Here is a 27,185-nt window from a genome sequence, read left to right on the forward strand (position 1 = left end):
GAGGGTTTGTTTAATCGCTATGCATCTCCTAATGTTAGTCTTGTCACTGGGTATATTGTAATTGTTTACAGACACTTTAAGTGGTGCTTAAGATTACTGAAACCTGCTAGCAGCTTGTGTAAAGTGACAGTCAGCATTACCTCTATAATCTGTGTTTAACATTCCCAGACTGGAACATAGTGGTACTTTGAAAGCTTCAACAAAGCTTGCTGAAAATCTGCCAACTTTTTTTCTACCTAAATGAAACTCCCTATGAACAGAGCAGAGGGAAGGGTGTTTGGCTCCCACTATTCAGCACCATAAAAAAAAAAAAAAATGTTTTTAGCTAGCCTGCTAAAAATTAAAAAACACAATGGCTTCATTTGCTTGCTACATAGGGCGAAGTAATAAATCATATAAAAGAAAAATGAAACAGATGTGCATTTTATTAATATATTTTATTTACTGAAAATAAATTACAGAAATACTATACATTTACATCCGAAAACCAAAAGTTACTTTTTCTGGCATTACAAATTCTTAGCTGACCCTTATTCAGAATATCAAGTAAACTGTTTGCAGATAGAAAAATAAACACTTACCATCATGGACAATTTCAAAATGTGGCCATCCTTCAACAGATGTGATAGAAGCCAGCTTTGCATCCAGCATTTCTCCATCAATGAATTTCCCATACAGGGCTGTACTTCCATCAGGATAGACATAGGCAATCTTATTCCCAGTCATTTCCCCATCTTCATTCACCTCTCCCACGAGACTGCCTCCATCCTGTAAGGGAAAACAGCCAACACCTGCTTTTGTCAAAGTAGTTCAGAAAAAAAAAAAATCATCATGGTATCTTTCAGTGATCCCAGTCACTGTGTGCATCCTAGCTACACGAAGGATCTTAGGAAGGAAAGACTGCATGCTGGCAAATAATGAAAATGTATATGGGTACTTTAGGTTTACAAATTATGAAGCATGCACAAAGGGGCCTGCCAGACTGTCCTAGGCAATGCTGCTTAAACGCTTCATGGGCACTAATGTACAAACAAGCTCTGCATCATCAATAGAGAACCTCACTGATCCACTGGAATTCAAAGGGCTTGTCCAAAAGTTTGTCCAAAGCCAAAACCTTTTTCATGTTCAATAAAGAAGAGAAGGGAAAAGTTAAAACCCAATTCAATTTTTTTTTTTTTTTTTTTTGCAAATCACTGGGGAGATTCTTTCATTTTCTGTCCTGTACACATATAAATAGGAAATGAGAGCAAGTATTGTTAACATGAGTGAAAGCCTTCTTAAAAAGCGGTCACTGGAACAAGTATGCCTACTGAAAGATTTCCCCTCAAATAATTTTCAGCTGACAATCTGCAATTTTGGATTTCTACTAAAGATGGACAAGAAAGCCCGCAAACAGTTTGCTGAAGACAAGCAGACTAAGGACATGGATTACTGGAACCATGTCCTGTGGTCTGATGAGACCAAGATAAACTTATTTGGTTTAGATGGTGTCAAGCGTGTGTGGCGGCAACCAGGTGAGAAGTACAACGAAAAGTGCGTCTTGCCTACAGTCAAGTATGGTGGTGGGAGTGTCATGGTCTGGGGGCTGCATGAGTGCTGCCGGCACTGGGGAGCTACAGTTCATTGAGGGAACCATGAATACCAACATGTACTGTGACATAGTGAAGCAGAGCATGTTATCCTCCCTTCAGAGACTGGGCCGCAGCGCAGTATTCCAACATGATAATGACCCGAACACAACTCCAAGACGACCACTGCCTTGCTAAAAAAAAAGCTGAGGGTAAAAGGTGAAGGACTGGCCAAGCATGTTTTCAGACCAAAACCCTATTGAGCATCTGTAGGGAATCCTCAAATGGAAGGTGTAGAGTAGCGCAAGGTCTCCAACATCTACCAGCTCCCTGGTGTCGTCATGGAGGAGTGGAAGAGGACTCCAGTGGCAACCTGTGAAGCTTTGGTGAACTCCATGCCCGAGAGGGTTAAGGCAGTGCTGGAAAACTATGATGGCCACACAAAATATTGACACTTTGGGCCCAATTGGGACATTCACTTAGGGGTGTACTCACTTTTGTTGCCAGCGATTTAGACATAAATGGCTGTGTGTTGAGTTATTTTGAGGGGACAGCAAGTTTACACTGTTTTACAAGCTGTAATCTCACTACTTTACATTGTAGCAAAGTGGAATTTCTTTAGTGTTGTCATATGAAAAGATATAATAAAATATTTACCAAAATGCGAAGGGTGTATTCACTTATGTGAGATACTGTATGTACATTGCAAGGATTTTACCACACTTTGTTGCAGATTCCTATCTTTTGTTATTCAGAAGGAATAGCGGTTTGTTTGTCCAAGTGCTGTTGAGACTGTAAGGGAGTGGTTTTATAAATATCAATCAGCTGCTGCACCTGCAGGGCTCTAATGAAGAAAGTGGCAATGTCTGCATCCCTTTAGACGTCCAGAGTATCTCCCCAAATATGAAATTTTTGTTGCAGGGGATGCTCAAAATCTGACTTGTATCTTTGTGCAGACTCCTGGGAAAATCAGTTAGCCAATCACACAAGCAGGAAATGACATTTCTGGGGGGTGTTCTATACACCACACCTCCAGGTTGCCATATTGCATTTTACAGAAAATAACAGTACTGCAGATTAAAAGAAAAGGCAAATTGCATTAACATTTAAATTAGGGGTGCACCAAATCGACTTTTCTAGTCCAAATACCAATACCTGGCTTTGCGTATCTGTCGATACTACTATTGTTTTGCTATTACAATTGTGAATTCAAAAATCTAAAAATATTATGTAATAAAAGTCAAACTCAAAATTAAAAAGCAAAATGTAGCCACAAGAAAGAAAAAAAACGGAATTTTTGTAAAATCTTACCTGTAAAATTCCTTTCTCTGAGTCCTCCGACAGTCGCCGCCTCTTCATATTCGTCACATATGGGGTATTAGACTTTGCTCCGAAGGAGTAGCTAGGCAACAGAATATGTTAACAATAAAGCTTTAACACATCCCACCCTCAAGGGGTGGTCCCCTCAGTCAATACCCTCCTACTTCCTGCAACCATATCTCAGTTTTAGTGGAATAGCAGTAGAGTATACATTCAAACCCCAAAAGAGGGGCGGGGGCGGCGACTGTCGGAGGACTCAGAGAAAGGAATTTTACAGGTAAGATTTTACAAAAATTCCGTTTTCTCTTACGTCCTCCGACAGTCGCCGCCTCTTCATATTCGTCACATATGGGGACGTCCCAAAGCAGTGCAAACATGAGGGGTGGGAAACGCATCCGCGCCGAAAGGCAACGCAGTCTCCACATCAAAGAAAGGAACCTTACCAAAGGAAGGAAACCAGCTGGGCAACAGCAAAAATAAGTGCTCAACAGGAGCAACAACCCAGGAAAAGACAAAAAACCAGGGGATACAAAACTTATCCCAACAGCCAGGAGTCCCCAACAAGGGACCCTAGGGAACAGCCGCACTAAGAACCTTGCGGCCAAAGGAAGCATCCGCCGATGCCTGAACATCTACTTTGTAGAATTTTGTGAAAGTGTGTACGGTCGACCAAGTCGCCGCCTTACACACCTGGGCTACAGAAGCCCCATGACGACAGGCCCAAGACGTACTCAGAGATCTAGTAGAGTGCGCCTTCACAGGCACAGGGGGAACCTTCCCCTGCAAGGCATAGGCCTGTTCAATGGTCTGCCTGATCCATTTGGCAATGGTAGAGGCGGAAGCCGCCATGCCCTTCCGAGGACCCTCTGGAAGAACAAACAAGGAGTCCGTCTTTCGAAAAGACTCAGTCGATTTAAGGTAAACCCTAATCGCCCGAACAACATCCAGAGAATGCAATCTCACCTCCTTTGGATGTTTAGGCTTCGTGCACAACGAAGGCAAAACAATATCCTCGTTAAGATGGAATTCCGAAACTCGTTTCGGCAGAAAAGGATTAGGTCGCAAGACCACCTTATCCAAATGAACAACCAGGTACGGAGACTTGCAGGACAAAGCCGCCAGTTCCGACACTCTGCGAGCCGAAGTGATCGCCACCAAAAAGGCGACCTTTTTGGACAACATAGACAACGAGATCTCCCTGATCTGTTCAAAAGGAGCACGTTGTAACACAGATAGGACTAGATTCAAGTCCCAAGGGGGCAAAGGATCCCTCCTAGGAGGAACCAGATGCCGCACACCCTGAATAAAAGTGCCAACCAAGGAGTTGGAAGCCACGGGACGTTGAAACAGAACGGCCAGCGCAGACACCTGACCCTTCATCGTAGCCAGCGCCAAACGCTGATCGACACCCGTCTGAAGGAAAGACAGCACACGGGAAACCGAGTACGTGCGGGGTGAAAACCCCCTGGACTCACACCAGGCAAAATAGGCCTTCCAAGTACGGTAATAAACCTTTCCCGAGGAAGACTTCCTCGCGTTGATCAAGGTATGAACAACCTCTGGAGAGAGACCCTTCTCCTTCAGGACCTCGGTCTCAACAGCCAGGCCGTCAAAGCCAGCGACTGTAAAGCAGGATGGTAAATCGGTCCTTGAGACAGTAGATCGTCCCGAAGAGGCAGACGCCAGGGGGCGTCGACCGCCAGATTCACGAGGTCTGCGTACCAGGACCGGCGAGGCCAGTCCGGTGCCACAAGAATCACCGTGCTGCGTTCCGAGTGTAACCTGCGAAGGAACCGGGACAGCAACTGAATCGGTGGAAACACGTACATCAGCCTGTACTGATGCCACGGGGCCACTAACGCGTCCGACGCGTCTGCCCGAGGGTCGCGCGTCCTTGCCACGAACCTCTTCACCTTGTAGTTGAGGCGAGACGCGAACAGGTCCACATCTGGAAGACCCCACTTCGCGCACAACATCTGGAAGACAGCCGGATGGAGAGACCATTCCCCCCCCTGATCCAGGGTCTGGCGACTCAGATAGTCCGCCTGCCAGTTCTCCACTCCCGGAATGTGAACCGCCGTTATCGCCGGGACATGAGTCTCGGCCCAAGACAGAATGTCGGCCACTTCTCGAGCCGCTCGGGCACTCCTGGTGCCCCCTTGGTGGTTGATGTAGGCCACCGCCGTGGCATTGTCCGTCTGCACCCGAACCGGGCAGCCCTGCAGCCGGTCCGTCCAGCGATGAAGACAGAGCCTTATCGCACGCAATTCCAGAATGTTGATCGGGAGGGAAGACTCCCCCTCCGACCAGGTCCCCTGGGCGGACAGAACGCCCAGAACACCACCCCAGCCCGACAGGCTGGCATCCGTGGTGATTATCGTCCACGAGATCGGACGAAACGACTTGCCCCCGGACACCAACGGGGACTGGAGCCACCACAGAAGGTTTTCCCTGGTGCGATGACTCAACGAGATCTGAAGATCCAGAGATTGAGGTCGCCCGTCCCACTTGGACAAGATCTCCGCCTGGAGACCCCGCGTGTGAAACTGCGCGAAAGGAATCGCCTCGAAAGCCGAGACCATCAATCCCAGACATCTCATACACGTCCGCAGAGACGAGTTCGGAACGTCCCTGAGGGACCTGACTTCCTCCTGAAGAGTCCTGAGTTTGTCTTCCGGCAGGAAGACCTTCGCCTGCACCGAGTCCAGTATCATTCCCAGATAGGGAAGACGAACCGACGGACTCAGTGTCGACTTTGGAACATTTATCGTCCAACCGAACTCCTGCAGAGTTTGCTTCGTGACAGACAGGTCCTTCTCCAGACCCTGACTGGTCGCAGACCGAATCAGAATGTCGTCCAGATACCCCAGGACAGAAATGCCCTGGGCCCTCAATAATGCCAGAACCGGTGCAAGCACCTTGGTGAAGACCCGCGGAGCCGAGGCGAGCCCAAAGGGCAACGCCACGAACTGGTAGTGATCCTCCGCAATGGCAAATCGAAGGTATCTCTGATGACCCTCGAATATGGGGATGTGAAGATACGCATCCTTCAAATCGATGGAGGCCATGAATTCCCCCGGAACCAGGGCAGCCACCACCGAGCGCAGGGATTCCATGCGGAACTTGCGAACCCGCACAGAGCGGTTCAGAGCTTTCAAGTCCAGAATCGGACGAACCTTGCCCTCCTTTCTGGGCACGGTGAACAGATTGGAATAAAACCCCCGAAATCTGTCCCGATGAGGCACCGGAACCACCACTCCCTGAGCCCTCAGGTCCCGCACCGCCAGGTGCAGATCCCGCAGGCGCTCTGGAGACAGATGTAGATTTGAGGGAAAAAATCTGCTCTCTGGCCGAGAGAGAAACTCGATCTTGTAACCAGATCGAACGATTTCCAGAACCCATCTGTCCCGCACACGGGCCAACCAGGGCTGAAGAAAACCGAGCAAGCGTCCCCCCACCCCAAAACTGGGTGAGGGCGCCCCTTCAGGCCGAACTGTTATGGGCCGCAGGTCCGGATTGGCCGGACTTCTGTTTCCCAGACCAGGGTTTCTTCTGAGAGCCCTGGCCTTTGAACGGTTTGCCCTTGTAGTGCGGCCGAAAGGCACGAAAGGACCCCTGAGGGGGCCGAAAATTCGCATGCTTCTCCCCAGAAGCCCCCTTAGCCTTGGGGAAATGGGGCAAGAGAGTGCTCTTACCCCCGGTGATCCCCTTAATCAACACATCCAGGGACTCCCCAAAAAGGCGAGACCCATCATAAGGCAGATTGGCTAAGGTTTTACGTGAAGATTGGTCCACCGACCAACATTTCAACCAAACCAGGCGGCGAGACAACACCGCCACGCTGTGCACACGTGCAGCCAACGGAATCAGGTCCAGGTCCGCATCACACAGATACATGACACCCTGGTGGATCTGATCCACCATGTCCAGGGTCGCCGCCGAGGCCGAATCGGCCACTAGGACGCGCCTAAGCATCTGCGTCCAACTTGCGATCGCCTGGGCCGCCATGAGAGAAGCAAATAGAGCCTTAAGCATAGAACCCGTAACAGAATAAGTATGACGGGCAAGAGACTCCAGTCTCCTATCCGTGGCATCACGGAAAACAGGGGATCCCTCTGCAGGAATCGCAGTGGCTTTGTTCAAAACCGCAATTGCATGATCCACTGGTGGAGGCACACACCACCGTTCATCAGTGGCAGGGGAGAAAGGATAACGCAGCTTGAATTTACTTGGTACCGCAAAAGGTTTGCGCAGATCGCGCCATTGATCCTTTACAGCGCGCTGAAAATCAGCATTGCAGGGAAAAACCTGCGGCGTCCTGCGTTTTCTCTGCGTCCCATAAGCCGCCAAGGCAGCGGGGGGACACACTTCGTCCTGCAAACGTAGCGTCTGCTTAATGGAAGCAATCAACTCATCCATGATTGCAAGCTCTTCAGGCGAGCCAGGGGGAGAATTATCAACCCCCTCAACCTCAGCCTCTACCTCAGACCCCACTAGATCAAGAGAGGAGCGGGACCCCGATAGGGGGGTCCCTGCCAGAACAGCCCCATCACCTTCACCCTCAGAATCGGAGGACAGAGTAACTCTGGGCCGTTTAGTAGATTGAGCAGCCACCAGCATTTGCACCTGGGCAGCAAGGCCAGCCACAATAGTGGCTAAATCCCCCCCTGGGGGGGAAACAGCGGTCCCCTGGCTTTCCACCAATACTGTGGGAAACTTGCCCTCCTGAGAATCCATTGCCCCTGTACGCCAGACAACCAAGGGTTAACTGCCCCCTTTCAGCAAGCGCGGTAAGCGCAGCCCACCGCACACACTCAGGCACAATGAGACCCCCACAGGGAATATACAGACTGAATACAGGCAATGGACAACAGGAATAGAAGGATAAAACCTGAGGAGACCCCGCTGCTGCTGCTGCCTCGACCGGTGTTCCAGGAAAAAGGAAGTGATGCTGCCAGGGCGCTCTATGTAAGCCTATGGAGGCTACAAGAAAATGGCCGCCGTGCATGTAAACCATGCGGCCGGAGCGGGCGCCGGTAAAATGGCATGGTTTGGCGCCGAAACCGCCGCTCCACAGTGCATAAAAACACACACAATTTCATCCCATTATATGGATACATGTTAGATCGCCGCAGCGATCGCTGTATATGCCCCAACATGCCATTAAAAACATGCCCCACAGCACACAGCTTCCCACACTGCCCAGCCTGACACACACAGTGTCATACAGCTCCCCCCCCCCCTTGCAGCCCACAGCATGCAGCCGAGAGATAGGGAGACAAGCAGTGTGATTTAAAGGCAGGTTACACAGTCCCAGACTGAGACCCCCCCCAGACAGACAGGTCCCCACATAGATACACTTACCTCATATGGCGTGGGGAACCCGCACAGGCGAACAAGCCGCTGCACATGAGGCAGGGAGAGTCGCAATTCAAGACGCACACAATGGCGGTTAAGAAACCGCACAGCGTCCGGTGAGGTAGCCACCTCACCAAACATCCCTGCACCGAACAGGGATGGGTCGTTCACCGTGCCAGGAGCGTTACCTGGCTGAACGCTCGATGGCAGACTGGGAAGCCACTGACCCACGACCTGCGATCAGGGGGATCAGCCCGAGACCCAGTCCGCATGATCCTCTTCGTCCGAAGAACTAACTAATGCTGACAAAAACAACAGCTAAGTAAAGGTAGAGAAAAAACTCAAATAAAATATTAAAAAGAAGAAAGTCTGGGACAAAAAGTCCCAGCACAGAGAGAGCCAGCCACTCCTGACAAGCTAGACATTAAAACTGAGATATGGTTGCAGGAAGTAGGAGGGTATTGACTGAGGGGACCACCCCTTGAGGGTGGGATGTGTTAAAGCTTTATTGTTAACATATTCTGTTGCCTAGCTACTCCTTCGGAGCAAAGTCTAATACCCCATATGTGACGAATATGAAGAGGCGGCGACTGTCGGAGGACGTAAGAGAAAAACAGTTTATTGCTTGAACATACAATAGTAATCAAACAGTAAACCTGTAAAAAATAAAGTGCAAAAAATAAAGTGCAAAGTCCTGCAAACAGGAATTTAAAATGCAACATACTACAACTAAACATAGCAGCAAAAGCAGCTGAACCTGAGAAATTCTCAGTGACAAACCGGATCAGCCCGTGGATCTGTTAATTTTACCGATCCCAGATCCAGCTATTTTGCCAGTATCGAGGCCGATATCCGATCCCAATATTGGATCGGTGCATCCAGTGGTGGGATTCAAAAATTTTAGTAACCAGTTCCGACTTTCCCAGCAGAATGACCAGCGTGCCCCCTTTCAATGCACAGTGACCAGCGTGCCCCATTTCAATGCAGAATGACCAGCGTGCCCCCCTTTCAATGCAGAGAGACCAGCGTGCCCCCCTTTCAATGCACAGTGACCAGCGTGCCCCCCTTTCAATGCACAGTGACCAGCGTGCACCCCTTTCAATGCACAGTGACCAGCGTGCCCCCCTTTCAATGCACAGTGACCAGCGCTGCGTGCCCCACTTTCAATGCCCAGTGACCACAGCATTGCCCCCAATCATTGCAGAGCGCCACAGCATTGCCCCCAATCATTGCAGAGCGCCACAGCATTGCCCCCAATCATTGCAGAGCGCCACAGCATTGCCCCCAATCATTGCAGAGCGCCACAGCATTGCCCCCAATCATTGCAGAGCGCCACAGCATTGCCCCCAATCATTGCAGAGCGCCACAGCATTGCCCCCAATCATTGCAGAGCGCCACAGCATTGCCCCCAATCATTGCAGAGCGCCACAGCATTGCCCCCAATCATTGCAGAGCGCCACAGCATTGCCCCCAATCATTGCAGAGCGCCACAGCATTGCCCCCAATCATTGCAGAGCGCCACAGCATTGCCCCCAATCATTGCAGAGCGCCACAGCATTGCCCCCAATCATTGCAGAGCGCCACAGCATTGCCCCCAATCATTGCAGAGCGCCACAGCATTGCCCCCAATCATTGCAGAGCGCCACAGCATTGCCCCCAATCATTGCAGAGTTTTCATTCGCTATCGTCACAGAATGGGCGGGCTCGGTACTACCGGGCGGGCGGGCTCGGGCTGTTGTACAAAAAAAAAAAAAAAAAGTTTTTATTTCACACTATTGGAGTGCAGTCTCACTAGGGGCAATAGCAATAAAACATGAAAGTTAACCATTACAACTTTATCTGAGGCTGGGTTCACACTATGTGCAGCGCGGCTGGCAGCAGGGGGTCAGGTGCTTCTCCATTCTCCATTTCAGGTCCGAATTTTTGCCTGAATTCGGACCTGAAACTGAGCCAGACACACAGGACCCCTCTGCAGTGCACTCCGCGGCTGCCCCGGAGATTTGTGAAGCATCTCCATTGAGAGCCGGTCACAATCTCCTGTCATGCAAATTGGATGTGGTCAAACCCGCATCCAATTCGCATAAGTGTGAACCCAGCCTGAAAGAAAGAAACTGTATTTTTGTCTTGCTGTAAAATCCTTTTATCTGAGGTTCACTGGCGGACACAGCTCCATGTCTTCTAGGCCATTGGGCTTTATGCTACTCTCTTCAGGAGTAGGACTAGGCGGAAACCTTTTTGGTTACGCCCCTGAGGCAGTCCCAGAGGGAATTCAGTTTGTAACAAGCAGTGTCACAAGGACATTTAACTCAACCCAACAGAGTAGCGGGTGGTGTGTCTGTCAGTGAACCTCAGAGAAAAGGATTTTACAGTAAGACAAAAATCCAGTTTTCTTTCGTTCACTGACGGACACAGCTGCATGTCTTCTAGACCATTGAGATTTCCCAAAGCAGTATCAATAAGAAGGGTGGGGAAAAACCCAGCAATACGTAGAATTCCCAACAAGTCTAAACATAGCCAACCAGGTAAAAACAGGAGCTCAACTAGTAACAACTGGAGCTCACCACCAGGAAAAAAAAATTACACCCTCAAGAAGCAGAAGCCTCTGCAACTGCAGCCTGCAAAAGTTTGCGGCCAAACGCTGCATCCGAAAATGCAAGTACATCCACCTTATTCACAAAGTTTTATGTGTGGACAGACGACCCTGTAGCCGCCTTGCACACCTGAACCACTGACGGCTGATGATGGAAGGCCCAGGAGGCACCAAGCACCCTCACGGGGAAAGGAGGAACCTGACCCTTAATGGAATAGGCCTGCACCACTGTCTGCCTGATCCACTTGGAAATGGTCACAGCAGATGCGGCTTGCCCCTTACGAGGTCCATCAATAAGAACAAACAAAGAATCCGATTTTCTAATTAGTTCAGTCACCGCGAGGTACACCCTAATCGCCCTGACCACATCCAAGGAATGTAAAAGCAATTTCCTTAGGATGTTTCGGCTTAGGACATAGGGATGGTAACACAATATCTTCATTGACTCAGATGAAACCCCCAGACAACCTTAGGAAGGAACACCTGACAGGGTCGCAACACCACTTTGTCACTTTGAATCACCAGGTAAGGTGACCAACAGGAAAACGCAGCCAACTCCAACACCCGATGTATGGAAGTAATAGCGACTAAGGCCACCTTCTGCGACAGAGTGAGCAGAGGAAGTTCTCGAAAATTTCCAAAGGCCTTTGGAAAAACATGGCCAAAGCGAATGGTGCCCAGAGCCAAACGTTGATCAACACCTAATTGTAGAAACTCCAACATGCGAGACAGAAAAGGAATGGGGAGAAACCCCCCCCCCCCCCGAGACTCACAGCAAGTAATGTATGCCTTCCAAACTCTATGATAAACCATCCTGAAGGTAGATTTCCTAGCTTTTAACAGCATAGGAATCACCGACAGCCCTCTGTCCTTCAGCACCTGGCTTTCAATAGCCAGGCCGGTAAACCCAGCCACTGTAAATAGGATGGAGGATGGGACCCTGAGACAGAAGATCTTCCCTAAGAGGAAGTTTCCAAGGGACGTCTGCTACCAGTCCTGCATACCAAGACTGCCGAGGCCAGCCTGGTGCCACCAGAATGGCTGGAATCCCTTCTACCTCGATTCTGCATAGCAGTCTCGACAGAAGTTGTATTGGAGGAAAGGCGTAAATCAGACGATACTGACCCCAAGGGCCACCAGGGATGTCTACGGCATCGGTCAGAGGATCCCGAGACACGAACCTCTGCATCTTCCTGATGAGACAGGAGGCCAGCAGGTCCACAATGGGGGTCCCCCACTGAAGGCACAGTTGATGAAAACCCCTCTGGGTGAAGAGACCCTTCTCCCGGATCCAACGTCTGCTGACTGAGATAGTCCTCTACCCCCTGAATGTGCACAGCAGAGAGGACCGTAACAGTTCTGCCCACCTCAAGATACCGGCCACTTACTGGGCCCCCAGGGCACTCTTTGTGCCCCCTTGATGATTGACATATGCCACAGCCATAGCATTGTCTGATTGTATCCGCACAGGGCAACCCTGAAGATGATCCGTCCATTGAGACAGAAACTCTGATCGCCCGAATTTCCAGAATGTTGATCGGCAGCCTGGTCTCCTCTCGAGTCCAAACACACTCCCAAGACACCTCACCATTCGGACAGACTGGCATCCGTGGTGATCACAGTCCAATACAGGGGAAGAAAGGATTTTCCCAGATGAGGAGCCGGGGAGCGGAGCCACCATAGCAGAGACTCCCTCGAACCCCGACTCAACAGGTTCAAAGTGTCCAAAGACAGCGGATCCTTGTTCCATTTGGGCAGAATGTTTCTTTGCAGAGGTCTGGTATGGAACTGTGCAAACGGAACCGTGCAAAGTGGAAACCATCAGACCCAGCACTTGCATGCAAGTCCTGAGCGCCGACCGATGGTTGGACAACAGGAGCTGAAAAGCAACCTGTAGCTTCGGAAGTTTTGCCTGAGGAAGAAACACCCGGGCTGAGTCCAGCGTCAGACCCAAGTAGTCCAGCTTGGTGGATGGAGTCAGAGCCGATTTCTGAAAATTTAGTGTCCATCCAAACTTCTGTAGCATTTGCACAGTAATGTCCAAGTCGGCTTCTAGAACCGAGAAAGACTCTGCACGCAGTAGCAGATCATCCAGGTAACCCAGCATCGCAATCCCCTTCTGTCGTAGCGAGGCCAGAACTGGGGCCAAAAAAAACCTTTGTGAATACCTAAAGAGCTGAGGCGAGACCAAAAGGTAATGCCACAAATTGATAGTGCTCCTTGCCCACGGCAAAACTAAGAAAACACTGATGCCCGACATATATTGGAATATGAAGGTAAGCGTCCTCGAGATCGATCGAAGACAAAAAGATCCCCTTGATGTAGGAAGGCCACTAACCGTGCGACTGGACTCCATCTGAAATTTCTGAACCAGCACAAAAGTGGTTTAGAGCCTTGAGATCCAAGATTGGACGAACCTTGCCTTCCTTTCTGGGAACTGTTAACAGATCTGAATAAAAACCTGGAAGACGTTCTGACTCTGGAACCGACACAATAACTCCTTGTGCCAACAGGTCCTGCACTGCCCCGTAGAGGCCCTCTAGCCGCTCGTGAGACAGGCGTAAGTTGGAAGTAAAGAACCTTGCCGGAGGCAAGGACCGAAAACCCGATCTTGTAACCGAACCAACTCGTGGACCCATCTTGTCCTGAATGAGCAAGGTCCACGGATCCGGAAAAAGGCAAAGACATCCCCCACCCCAGATGAAGGTAAGGGTGCCCCTTCAGGCTGATGAAGGCTTGTCTGCGGAACCAGAAGTGCCGCTTTGGACTTACCAGTCCAGGGTCTCTTGGAACCTCCCGCAAAGTTATGGGTGGATCTCGAACCCTTTTCCTGCAATCCAGACAGATGAAATGGCCACGTTCACGACAAGGTTCCTTGCCCCTAGCAACCTGCGGAAGCAATTTACTCTTACCTCCCGTAAGACCCTTAATAACCTCTTCCATAGAGGCCTCAAACAAATGGTCACCTACAAAAGGCTAGATCAGTCAGCACCTTTTCAGAAGCCTGGTCGACCAACCAGTACTTCAACCATATCATGCGGTGAAGAATTACGGCCGTCACAGATACCCTGCCGGTCAAGGGGGCCGCATCCAAAGATGCATCACAAATTAACTGTAACCCCTGGATCAACTGATCCGCCAGCTCAGGAGGGTGTTGACTCCCTTCCAGATCCTGGCGTAAAATCTTTGCCCATTCCGTTAAAGTCTGAGATACCAAGGTGATAGCAAACATGGGTCTCAAAATTGATCCAGCCATGGTGAAAAAGGTACCGGACCAGAGCCTCAACTCTCTTGTCCAAGGGATCCTTAAAGAATGCAGAATCCTCCAGCAGCAAAAGCATCGCTTTGTTTAGCCTGGAAACCTGAGAGTCCACCGACGGTGGAACCGTTAGTTTCTCCAGGAATAGACTCCTCAAAGGGATATCTCCTAGCGAAGTGCTTAGGTGTTCCAACCATGCGTTTCGGGAAACCCTACTGACTAGTGACAATCCCGTCAAAATAGGCAGGAAAGGGGAACACCTAGTCTCCTTAGAAGATTTGTGGATGCCAAACTGCACCGGCGTCGCCGACTCAGCATTTGCTGAGTCCTCCAACTTTAAAAGTTTCCCACACTGACACAATCAGGGCCTCCACCAGCACTTTTTCATGCGCGGTTTTGGAGGACTCATTCTCACTACTAGAGCCTTTAGCGTTTGTGGACACAGACCCAGTGGGCGCTTCTTGCTAGGCCTCCTTTGCTGAGCCATATCTACTTTGGATACAAGTGACTGCAGGGCTGCGGTCACGGCCGCCAGGGCAGAATGAGACCCAGAGGGTCCGCAGCTTCCAGGAGTGGGTCAGGTGATGATACATGCTCCAGAGGCTCCATTGCTAAGAATGAGTTAAGCGAAGCTGCGCACAAAAAGGGAAACATTTTTATTTTTCTTGCAAAAAAATGGGGGACTCCCCCACCGATGGAGCACCACAAGAATTACCACACCCGCGGCGCTGTATATAGCAGAGGAAGGATCGTATAACCCCAGAGACTCACCACCCCTGAGCTGGAGAGCGCCAAACAGCCTGCCACACTGCGATGGAAAAGAAAGAGGAAGTGCCTATACTGACACTAGAGGCCCCCGCAGCAAATCACTACACACAGACTCTACAGGAAAATGGCCGCCGTTATTCTCTGTAGGAAACCCAAAGCATGGCCGCTGGACTACACAGACATGGCTGTCGAAGCTGGGATTGCAGAATCCACGGCAAAATGGTAGCGCCACGCGGAGCTGCACAGGACTCGGGACCCCAGGGAAAAGGTCATGCACCAGGAGGGGACCCCCCCCAGCAGCCCCCAGGTACGGGCACCCCCAAAAAAGGGTGGCGACAGCCGCACCCACCCATCACTCTCCGGCCCCAACACTAGACAAACCCCCTTACCCAAATGCACCCGTGCCCCCTAGGCGGGGCTAAGGGGGGGAGACAGGGGGCAGGTGAGTGCAACTTAAGCAGAGGAAACTCCACTGTGGAGATGGGGGAAAAAACATGAGGGAGGACATAGGAGGGGCACCATCCCCAGGGAGGGCCTACGCCCACCCCAGCAAATCCGTAAGAAAGGAGGGGTGACACTACACACCACACCGCGACACCAGGCGGGTGCTACTCCCAGCAGTCCACAGCACCATCTTGGAATAGGGGTGCTGCGGCCTGAGGTACGCTGCGACTCTGATCGTGACTGCTGTCATGACCAGGGCTATGCGACCTCGCTAGGTGTTTCACTCGCCGGCCAGCCCCCATCCAGTTGGGCTATGTCTCGGCCAAGCTCGCGCAGAGCTAATAGTTGGGTCGCGCTCGCAGACCAGACTGGGAAGACCATAAGGATCTAGGATATCCAGTGTGTTGCCCAGTCTGGCTGTTGATTGTAGTTCCCACAGGAACAAAAATAAAGAAAAAGTAAAAAATGAAATTGAAAAAAAAAGGAAAAAATGCCAGGACCGCAGAACCCAGCAGAGAGCCAGGTCCTTACTCCTGACTAGGCAGAAAAAACCGAAGTCCTATAGCAAGAAGTGATGGTATACCCTCTGGGACTGCCTCAGGGCCGTAACAAAAAAGATTTCCGCCTAGTCCTACTCCTGAAGAGAGAGCAGCTTAAAGCCCAATGGGCTAGAAGACATGGAGCTGTGTCCGTCAGTGAACGAAAGAGAAAAAGTTTTGGCTTTAGATACATATTCATTTTTTTTTGTAGATTTTACTTGAAACATGGTACCTCAATCAAACTGGATCTGTGAGTATCCGAAATGAAAACTTAAAAACCAACTATCAAATTGGTATCCCTGTTTTATTTAACAGGTAATACCTTAAACAAAATACTGTAAGCTTTTGAAGAGAACTATTTCAGAGTGTCATATCGTTAATTTAAATTTTGGATGCGTGCTAAGTTTAGGTATGATATTTTTCTGCATAGTTACAATGGTCCAGTTTGAACCAATGCAAGTATGCATAAGCGGATTTCGGCAGTCTTCCGGGTCCAGTGCCAAGCAAGTGGGTGTGACTCGCTCTGCAGAGCCACAATTTAGAGAAAGCTTGGTATTTTTTTTTGTAATGAATACAAGGCATTCTCTGACTGCCCTGCCACCTTGTCCAATATGAGTAGGCTGGTGCCATCACTGTGGTAGTGGCAATTACAACAGTGATTTGCCGCTTATACAGGGATCAGTCAGGCTTGACATATGTAGTTTGGACCAATGTAGCTGTGCAACCCCCCCCCCCCCCCCAAAAAAAAGAAAATATTTATCATGTTCACCCTCTAATGGTAAAGTGACGGGATACTAAAATTTAATTGATCTATATGGAATACAGCTCTATACAAGGCCTTCCTGAACACATCTGCTGCGTGCTTGTAATTTCTAAGAAGTAAAGGTTAAAAAGTTATACTTATATATTCTTACTGGGTAGTAAATCCAGCAGATGCCATGTCGAATGTTGTCTTTATATTGACCTTTGAATATCAACTTTCCATCCGTATCAAACTCCTGTGCTGGTCCATTCAGCTCCCCATCCACATATGTGCCATGTAGGACACCTCCATCCTCATATGTATACACCCCTTGTCCTTGCAAGGCATCGTCAACATAAAAACCTTCCAAAGTACTGAAAAAGATTACATTACAATTACTCAACTGAAACCAAAACACAGTGGATTATATTCAAGTCAAAATACATACACACACCTATTAAAATTACTTTAAATTTACCCGTTTAAGGTAGAATTCCAGTTTTCTTATCACTTTAAATAGTTTGTTTGAACCAAGCTGGCCCAAACAAACTATTTCCATTACAGAATGATGCGGCCGCTGTGTGCTGTAATATACGGTTGTGGGATTAGCTACATACAGTAAGTGGCGCAGTGTTTCGGCAGCAGTATGGGCATCTTCCCATCTGCTGCCGGAATTGAAGAGTCGGGCTGAGTGCTTTTTTTTTTTTATAAACGAATACAAGGGCCTACCTAAAAAAACAATTCAATTTATAATTAGTGAGAAAGACTTTCACACAGTGGTTGGTAAATTTGAAGCAGATTGCTGTGTGTGGGCCCAATTTAAAAAAGGTATTTGTTTCATGATCGGTTCCGTCTCAAAACCACAGATGATGTGCACCTACTGTATCTCCGTTCAAGGTGCCAAATACTAGCCTTACCAAATAGATACAGTTGCAATGTTTTGATGCAGTTTCCAAAATCTTACAGAAGTCTAATCGGAAAGCGCAGCTAACCTGCATGAAAACCGCAAAAGGGCAGGAGTTTTTGTACTTTAACTACTTCCGGACCCTCCACAATGTACTGTGGATGGGCGGCCCGTACAGGCAAAGCGACATACTAGTACGTCGCTGCCTGTTTATGGGTTGAGGCCACGTGCATGCGCAGATATCAGATATCTACACAGTAGGAGTCTGTCAGCAAGTCCCGGCCAATGATTCATAGCTGGGAATTTGCTGTCCCCTCAAAACAACATAGCCATTAATGCCCAAACCGCTGGCAACAAAAGGGAGTATACCCCTAAGTGAAAATGTCCAAACTGGGCCCAAAGTGTACATATTTTGTGTGGCTACCATTATTATCCAGTACTGCCTTAACCCTCTTGGGCATGGAGCTCACCAGAGCTTCATAGGTTGTCACCGGAGTCCTCTTCCAATCCTCCATAACGACATACGGAGCTGGTGGATGTTAGAGACCTTGCGCTCCTCCAATTTGCATTGGAGTATGCCCCACAGATATTCAATAGGGTTTAGGTCTGTAGACATTCTTGGCCAGTCCATCACCTTTACCCTCAGCTTCTTTAGCAAGTCAGTGGTCGTTTTGCAGGCGTGTTTGGGGTCTGTCTGTTGAAATACTGCCCTGCAGCCCAGTCTTCGAAGGGAGGGGGGGATCATGCTCTGCTTCAGTATGTCACAGTACATGTTGGCATTCATGGTTCCCTCAATGAACTGTAGCTCCCCAGTGCTGGCAGCACTCATGCAGCCCCAGATCATGACACTCCCTCCACCATGCTTGACTGTAGGCAAGACACACTTGTCTTTGTACTGCTTACCTGGTTGCAGCCACACACACTTAACACCATCTGAACCAAATAAGTTTATCTTGGTCTCATCAGACCACAGGGCATGCTTCCAGTGATCCATGGCCTTAGTCTGCTTGTCTTCAGCAAACAGGCTTTCTTGTGCATTATCCTTAGAAGAGGCTTCTTTCTGGGACGACAGCCATGCAGAACAATTTGATGCAGTGTGTGGCGTATGGTTTGAGCACTGACAGGCAGACCCCCACCCCTTCAACCTCTGTAACAATGCTGGCAGCACTCGTACGTCTCTTTCCCAAAGACAACATCTGGATATGACGCAGAGCACGTGCACTCAACTTCTTTGGTCCACCATGACGAGGCCTGTTCTGAGTTAAACCTGTCCTATTAAACCGCTATATGGTCTTGGCCATTGTGCTACAGCTCAGTTTCAGGGTCTTGGCAATAATCTTATAGCCTAGGCCATCTTTATGTAGAGCAGCAATTCTTTTTTTCAGATCCTCAGAGAGTTCTTTGCAATGAGATGCTATATTGACCTTCCAGTGACCAGCATGAGAGAGTGAGAGCAATAACACCAAATTTAACACACCTGCTCCCCATTCACACCTAAGACCTTGTAAGACTAACGAATCACATGACACCATTGAGGCGAAAAATGCCTAATTGGGCCCAATTTGGACATTTTCACTTAGGGGTGTACTCCCTATTGTTGCCAGCGGTTTAGACATTAATGGCTGTGTGTTGAGTTATTTGAGGGGACAGCAAATTTACACTGTTATACAAGCTGTACACTCACTACTAATGTGAGGGGTGTACTCCTTTTGTGAGATACTGTATATATTATTATATACACACAAAGTTAGGTTCATAAATATTTGGACACTGGAACAATTTTCATACTTTTGGCTCTGCATGGGTGCTTCCTTTGCACCTTGTTATGCCAATCTCACTATGGGCTGGTGGGAGGAGTAATGCATCTGGAGAAGTAACCCCTTTGCATCTCGGGTTGTCTTCTACGGAAAATATATCGATGACGTGATTGTCATATGGGATGGTCCTCCCTCTTCCATTTCCCCTTTTGTCCAGTACTCTAACAATGACATGGGCATCTTGTTCACTTCAAGTACATGAGCCTCAATGTCTTGTGTTTTCTGACCTCTAATTAACCCATGCGGAGGGCTGGATTGTGTCTAAGGCAGATTTCAAGCCCTCGGCTGGAAATTCGTCTCTCCATTTCACAAGCTGCCAAAACCCTAAAATGGAAGCAGAATATCCCAAAGGGCCAATTTTGTAGACGGAGAAAGAACTGCACATTGGAGAATGACTACAAGGCATTATGGGATATGATTCTGACATAGTTCAAAAAGCCTTTTTAGAGTGCCAAGCCCCCATCACCAATCAGGACAAGCTGACAACTTCTGTTACTAGGTCAGAGGTCAAGTTTATTACCCAGTATCATAACCAACACAAAAAGATGGAACACAGCATTAGACGCCACTGGGGTATTTTTTTTTTACAGGACCCTAAGTTAGCTCCGGTTTTGTCTGAGAGACCCAACGGTCATCTATCGCAAAGCTAGAAGTGTGAAAAAATATGGTAGCCCCAAGTAGGATTCCTCACTGTACTACTTGAGTCAGAACATTACCTACTATTAACCAGTAAAATGTGCCGGTTTGTCCAGCATCGCCAGAAGAGTTTTAAAAAGAATTCAGGTAATCATGCCCATTTTCTTTATTCTATTTTATATACTCTTTAGCTCGATGCCCGCTGTGCTATAGGTACACTTGTGCAGTGCTAGGACAGTTCTATACGTTGGAGATTGGATCGCAGCTATAAAAGCCGGCCTTTATTACTCATCGGATGACTAGCCATGCCCAGTCTTCTTGCTGATTGGCCATTTTTTTTCTATTCTGTTTGCCTGAAGGAGGTGGCGTCTCAGAAATGCGTTGGGGCTCGCCCCCGTTCTGATTTGGTCTCTTTTTAGCTCTGTGAGAGCTGGAGACGCTGTCAGTTATACACCTCCATACGGCAGGTCCGAGCTTATCCCTACAGCTGTCTTCTCATCCCTCAAGACGGCCGGCTACTTGATTGGTGATCCACATGCACCCTGTGTGCAGCTTGCAAGATAATTTATAAAAGTGTATCTGAATAAAGTGTTACTTGTTTTTATTATCACACTGACCAAGGTCTGAGGGAATTCCCATTTCCTACTGAGGCGCTGCCCATGACTGTGTGCGCTATTCACATCCACATGTGGCTTCATCCACCCTGCGGACTTCTCCTTGAAGTTCCTTACCACTATGGACTGTATATGGACTAATTCTTACCCAATTAGTTTGGAGTATATATTTTTATCTTTTTGTTCCCCTCCTGTTATTAATCCCTTACGGTCCACCTTATAGCTGTCAGTGAGCGCTGACTCACAAACTACCTACCAGTTCTGTGTGATATATTGCTTTTATTCATGACACAAATTACAATGCATTTATATAATCTTTCAAAGCGCAAGTTTATATTAGAGTGTAATACGGTACATTTTGTCATCATGATGTGCATGTCTGCAGCCTTTCAGTCACACAAAGTCTGCCATTCAGCAGTTTCAGCTGCCCAGGCAGTAGGCCAAACAGCATGTCGATCAGAAAAAGTCACTGGCAAATGTTCCCACAAGCAATACATACAAGTCCATCCTGTTTTTCCCATTAGTTCTGCTTGGGTCTACTAGTCAATGCTTTGCTTTCATCAGGCCATTGCATAAAAGGTACAAGTCACTAAGTGTGTGTGTTACAGACACCCCCAAAATGACCCCTTTTTGGAAAGTAGACACCCTATTTTATTTAACCACTTGCCGACCAGCAGCCACACTTATACTGCGGCAGGTCAGTTCTGTCCCGTAGGTCAGTTCTGTCCTGTACGTACGTAGTTTTGCGGGACAGCTAATGGGGGCGCACACACGCACATATTGGCTGCAGGGGGAGCCAATCAGCGGGTCCGGCGGACGCGATGTCCACCAGGCACCTGTGATCGCTCCCCGTGGAGCCAAAAATATGTACACACGGCAGACCGCTGTTCTGTCAGTGAAGAACACAGGGATCCTGTGTTCCTCCTATTTAGGAACACAGGTCTCTGTGTTCATTCAGCAAGTCTATCCCTCACACAGTTATAAAGCACCTCCTAGGGACACATTTAACCCTTTGATAGCCCCTGGTGTTAACCCCTTCCCTGCCAGTGTCATTAGTACAGTACAGTGCATATTTTTAGCACTGATTACTATTGTAATGTCACTGGTCCCCCCAAAAGTGTCAATAATGTCAGTTATGTGTTGTCGCCGATCTGTCCGCCGCAATCCTACTAAAAATCGCTGATCGCCGCCATTACTAATAAAATGACAAAGCTTTCCCCTAGTTTGTAAATGCGATAACTTTTGTGCAAACCAATCAATATACACTTATTGGGATTTTTTTTTACCAAAAATATGTAGCAGAATACATATTGGCCTAAAATGATGAAAAAATTTTTTTACAATTTTTTATTTATTTTTTATTGGGAATGTTTTATAGCAGAAAAGTAAAAAAAATATTGTTTTTTCAGAATGGTCGCTCTTTTTTTGATTTATAGCGCAAAACATAAAAACCGCAGAGGTGATCAAATACCACCAAAAGAAAGCTCTATTTGTGGGAAAAAAAAGGACATCCGTTTTATTAGGGCACAGCGTCGCACGTCCACGCAATTGTCAGTTAAAATAACGCAGTGCCATATCACAAAAAATGGCCTGGTCATTAAGGGGGTAAAATCTTCTGGTCCAGAAGTGGTTAAATGTAAATTTTATTTTTTTGTTGGAAATGAAGAAACATGCTGGTAACTGGGGTGGGTAAAAAAAAAAAATGGAGCTTTGCATACATGGCATCATTGTATAAGTCAGGGGTCTCCAAACTTCAAAAACAAAGGGCCAATTTACTGCCCTTCAACCTTGGGGGGGGGGGGGGGGGCAAATTGTGGCCAGTGGAGTAGAAAATTCCCTGTCATTGGTGGGTGTAAACAGGCTTGGTAATCTTTGGGAGTAAAAAAAAAAAAAAAAAACACTACAAAACTGGTTTCAGTGGGAGGAATAGTGCCCGTGGCAGGAAATGTGCCCCATTACTGGTGTCAGTGGGAGAGTTATTTCCCCATCATAGTGTCACAGTGGAAGGAATATTCCCTCGTATCAGTGGAAGGAATACTGTCCCACGGCCAGATAAAGGCAAATAAATGGCCACATTCGGCACACAGTTTGGATTAAGACATACATAGGGCAAAGGAGATGATTGGGTTAGCGTACAGGTCATATACAGTGGGAGGATGGAGATGAGGGGTTCAATACAGATAATACATGTATCGAGGATGGGGGAGAGAGGGTTTAAAAAGGTTAATATTTAAAAATCCCACAATCAAATGAATGAAATACCCTTTATTCCCAAATTCCTCCTTCCTCTGTTGTAAAAGGAAGGAGATGGCTCCTAAATGTAAACACTTGCAGGGTTTACATCTGTGAGCTATGGGACTACGTGACCACTACACGGTCACAAGTCAGAGAACCACCCTGATTGGCTTTAGGAATTGTGCCTTTGAGTGAACTGTGCTGCCCAAAGACGATGGCAGGCATTATGCATCTAGCATGCTTACAAATAGTAAACACGTTCCAGAAATACCCCCTCCAGTGGGTGTTTTTTTTTTTTTTTTTTTTACACAATACAGCAGTATTGATGTAGTATAACCTCTTTATATATAGCCTGTACTGTGAGCATATTGAGGCTCCTCCTGCTGACATCTTGAGAAAATGCTAGGTACCTGGCATTTTTTTTATTTTAGGAAAAAAAAAAGCCTTTAGTATCACTTTACGATATATAGGTCTTGTTATTTCTTAGTATTACCTCTCAGATAACCAAAAACTATTCCTGGATCAATTCCAGGCATTTTCTAGGGTTATTGGTCTATTACAGTGATGGCAAACCTTGGCATCCCAAATGTTTTGGAACTACATTTCCCATGATGCTCATGCACTCTGCAGTGTAGTTGAGCGTCATAGGAAATGTAGTTCCAAAACATCTGGGGTGCCAAGGTTTGCCATCACTGGTCTATTAGATTAAAGTATTGTGTGGGGCAGTCACAGCTCACCCGTCATTCAAAATACATAGAAGCAGAGCACTAACCTTCCATCAAAGAAGAAGAACTTGCCTCGTCCATTTTTTTCGCCATGTACAAAGTGCCCCTCAAAGCGATCTGTGGAGCTGTAACTGACAGTGCAGAAGCCATGAGGCAGACCATCATCATCCAATTGTCCTACATAGAAATGCACAAGTTAGACAACAAGTTTCAGGGAGTTCTTTCAATTTATCATTAAAAGAAGAATTCAAGGAAAAATAAAGTATTACATTTTGTACACTAAAACCAAAATGGATTTGAATAAATTTTTATAAAATATTTTTATAGTTTTTTTTTCTACTTTATCCTTTTTTCCTACTTTTTACAATCCAAGTATTTCATACAAAAGAACAAAGGATTCCTAACACAGCATACCTATAAATCAGTGAGTGTGACATTTACCATACATTTACCGCAGGTGAATCTTCTTGGTGTATTTTACCCACTGATCTACCTGCCATTTTCACCCCCTTCCTGCCCAAGCAAATTTTAAGCCTTCAGTGCTGTTGCACTTTGATTGACAATTGTGCGGTCATGCAACACTGCACCCATATGAAATTATTTTGAGACGGATAGAGCTTCCATTTGATGGTATTTAATCACCACTGGGGTTTTTTTTTTTTGCAAAAAAAAAAAAAACCTGGTTTCAGTTATAAAATTTTGCAAATAAGTAATTTTTCTTCACTGATGTGCGCTGATGAGGCTGCACTGATAAGGAGGCACTGATGAACATGTATGCTGCAATGATGGGGCTGCGCAGATCATCAGGGCACTAATGAGTGTCCCAAGTATCAGTGTTAATGTCCCGGCAGAGGAAAGCTGGTTATCGGCCTTCCTTTCCTCACACACTGACAACACTGGAAAAGGAAATGGCGATAACCAGCATTTGTTAGTTGCAAATGCTGTTGTAAGTCCAATGCATGCGGGGAGGGGGGGGGGGGGGTTTCAGGAAGAACGTGCTGTCACCGTCTTTCAGCTATAGCGAAGTCGACAAGTGGTTAAATTGCAGAAAATCATCAACCACTGGTAAATATTTGTTGCCGGTCATTCACTGTTTTATAAAACTTGCCCTAGAGGTTATCTGAGTAGCCAACAGAGTAGTAATTAGCCCCCCAATTAAGGAAGAGTTACAATGTGGGTCATTTAACTGTATGTAATTTCAGCTTGAGCTATTGGGTATAAACATGTTTTTTTTTCAGCAGGCTGTAAGGAGTTACAGAATAATCTGCAAAGGAAGAGTAGAAAGCTTTGCTTGCAAAATATAAAATCTATAGCCGACCAAAAAAATCTATTTTTCTATTTTATTTTTACCAATTTTTTTAATGGTGTATGGTAGGCTTAAGTCCACTGCTATTTGACATCTGCTTTATTGACATCTGCTTTATGTGTAAAGGAAGCTGTGCCTATACCTCCAAAGGGAAGATGGTCCAAATGGTTTGAAGCACTTAAGCTGAACGTCTATGCATGTTACATGTGTATTGAATTAATTGCTATTAAATGTCTACGCCTCATAGAAAGACATGTATAAGCCTCTCCCCTTGACAGTAGCCATGCTCTGTTCTATAATAAGCACTTGTCCTAATATTCACCAGCTTGATCTATTGGCAGAAATATGAGACAGCAGTGCACACAGCACAAGTTCTGGCTCCTGTATGCTTGACAAATATGGATGTTAGTGTAGCCAGTGTGCTGCCAACAAAACTGTGCCTTCTCCCATGTGCAGCATACAATAAACCAGATCAGTAATAGATAAATAAATATCAGCGATATAAGGGGAAAAAGTACAAACATTTTTCCTAAGATGGAACCAAAATATTAAGCAGGTAGCTCTGAAGCAGTATTAGTTTAAAAAGTCACTGCCAGTCAATTTTTTTTTACACATTTAAAAATGCACATTTTCTTCTTTTTTTTTTTAACACAATAAAATAAACCTAAAACCCAGAAAACATTTACTCAAATGTTGCTTAATATTGTTTGACAAAAAATTGGAACTACCACTATTGTATTCTATAGGGTGTCTACTTTCAGAAAAAATATGTTTTGGGGCTTTTATGTAATCTTCAGCTCTAAAATGATTTTTAAATGTGTGTAAAAAAATGCAAAACTGGCTCTAGGAATGAAAGGGTTAAAGGGATAAGTTTACCTTTGGGTACAGATTACATGTTCTACCCAAAAGCTTTGTTGGGTTGGGTCCTGTACTACTCAATGGCGAGCGACCACAACTGACAAGTCCTGCTAGTCTGAATGGAATCTTACTGTTCACCTCTACTATCACAGGAATGAGCTCACAAACATTGAGCACAGAGCTACTGCCCCAGGGGAGAGAAATCACACGTGAGGAGCTTGGAATAGGAGAAAGAGCTCCCTCTTGTGATGGCAGAGGTGAACAGTAGGAGCTAAAAGGCTCTTGGCAACATCCTAGCATCTAGGCAGGGTGGGATGATAGTTTTTCAGTCAGGCTTCAGGAGATATGCAATTGGACTATACCTTAAGCAGGAGTATTATTTAACTTGGGTCAAAGCTGCACAGTTTGTTTTCATCTACAGGCGTCCCTAACCTGCATAGGCAATTTTTTGGTAAAGGTGAACTATGCCCTTAAAGACTAATGACAGAATGCATCAATTTTGTATTTTACCCATATCCACTTAAAAAAAAATAGAAAAAAACCCCAAAAGGTCAGACATCATTTGCCAGCTAAAAATAGATTTAGTCCCCCCCCCCCAAAAATGCAGTATTAAACCCAAAAGCAAAGTATATTGCAGCTTACTGATTCTTATGCCCCATACACACGTGCAGATTATCTGAAGACTTTTGTCTGCAGACTTACCAAAACCATATAATATGAGGTCAAACCTAAACACTTTCAATTTGTATGCAATCCGGCAGGCCCTTGCACTACATAGAAAAGGTAAGTCTGCAGACAAAAGTCTGCAGATAATCTGCACGTGTGTATGGGGCATTAGATGTGATGGCTGCATTTGTTTTCTTTTTTAGGCTTTGAATTTTCATCTGGTGATTTTGCCAGTAAGTCTCTTTAACAAAACAAGCTGTCCTGCAACTGTAGCAGTTCCAGTGTTGGGAAAAACTTTATACCTTTGACAGGGGTGCTTACAATGATATGAAATATGAATCCGAGTAGGACCTGACTAAAACCTGACCAAACTCTGGGGAACATTTATCAGTTGCACAAGAAGACAAGACTAAATGGGAGCAGTGAGATTGTGTGACAGATTACAAGGTTACAGCCTATACTTAACTTCACTTGCTGCTCTATAGTAGCACAAAATGAAACCCTAACTCGACCACTCTAATTATTTGCCGACAGCCCCATAGCAGATTTACTGCTACAGGACGGCCGTGCTGTGCATAATCACATCTATATACGTGATTCTGCACTTCTGGGTAGGGGGTGCGCACACCACTTCTGCTGTGATTTGTCACAGCAAAAGCAGATCGAATGGATGATGGCCGGCACCCGCCAATCGTGGGGAAAACACACAAAAAAGAGCTTTGCCTATTTAAACAAGGTAGAGCTCTGTTCTGACAGGGGGAAGTGATGGATTTTCTTTCCCAAAATCAATCACTTCCCTTAGTAAAAGCACCTCACACAGTACACAAACAAAAACA

At 46.8% G+C, this 27,185-nt stretch overlaps 1 protein-coding gene across 1 annotated transcript in view; it reads right to left on the reverse strand.

Annotated features, from left to right (window-relative positions):
* SETD7 (SET domain containing 7, histone lysine methyltransferase) overlaps positions 1 to 27,185 on the reverse strand; it is a 102,186-nt gene that overhangs the window by 49,105 nt on the left and 25,896 nt on the right. Inside the window, exons 2-4 of the mRNA XM_082245884.1 lie at positions 23,567 to 23,696; positions 16,761 to 16,962; positions 582 to 768 (exon numbers count right to left, since the gene is read on the reverse strand). Coding sequence (XP_082102010.1) covers positions 582 to 768; positions 16,761 to 16,962; positions 23,567 to 23,696 — 519 coding nt within the window. The remainder of the gene's footprint in view (positions 1 to 581; positions 769 to 16,760; positions 16,963 to 23,566; positions 23,697 to 27,185) is intronic.

This window comes from Pelophylax lessonae (genome assembly GCF_965119305.1).
Source record: "Pelophylax lessonae genome assembly, chromosome: 1".
Taxonomy (NCBI): Eukaryota; Metazoa; Chordata; class Amphibia; order Anura; family Ranidae; genus Pelophylax; species Pelophylax lessonae.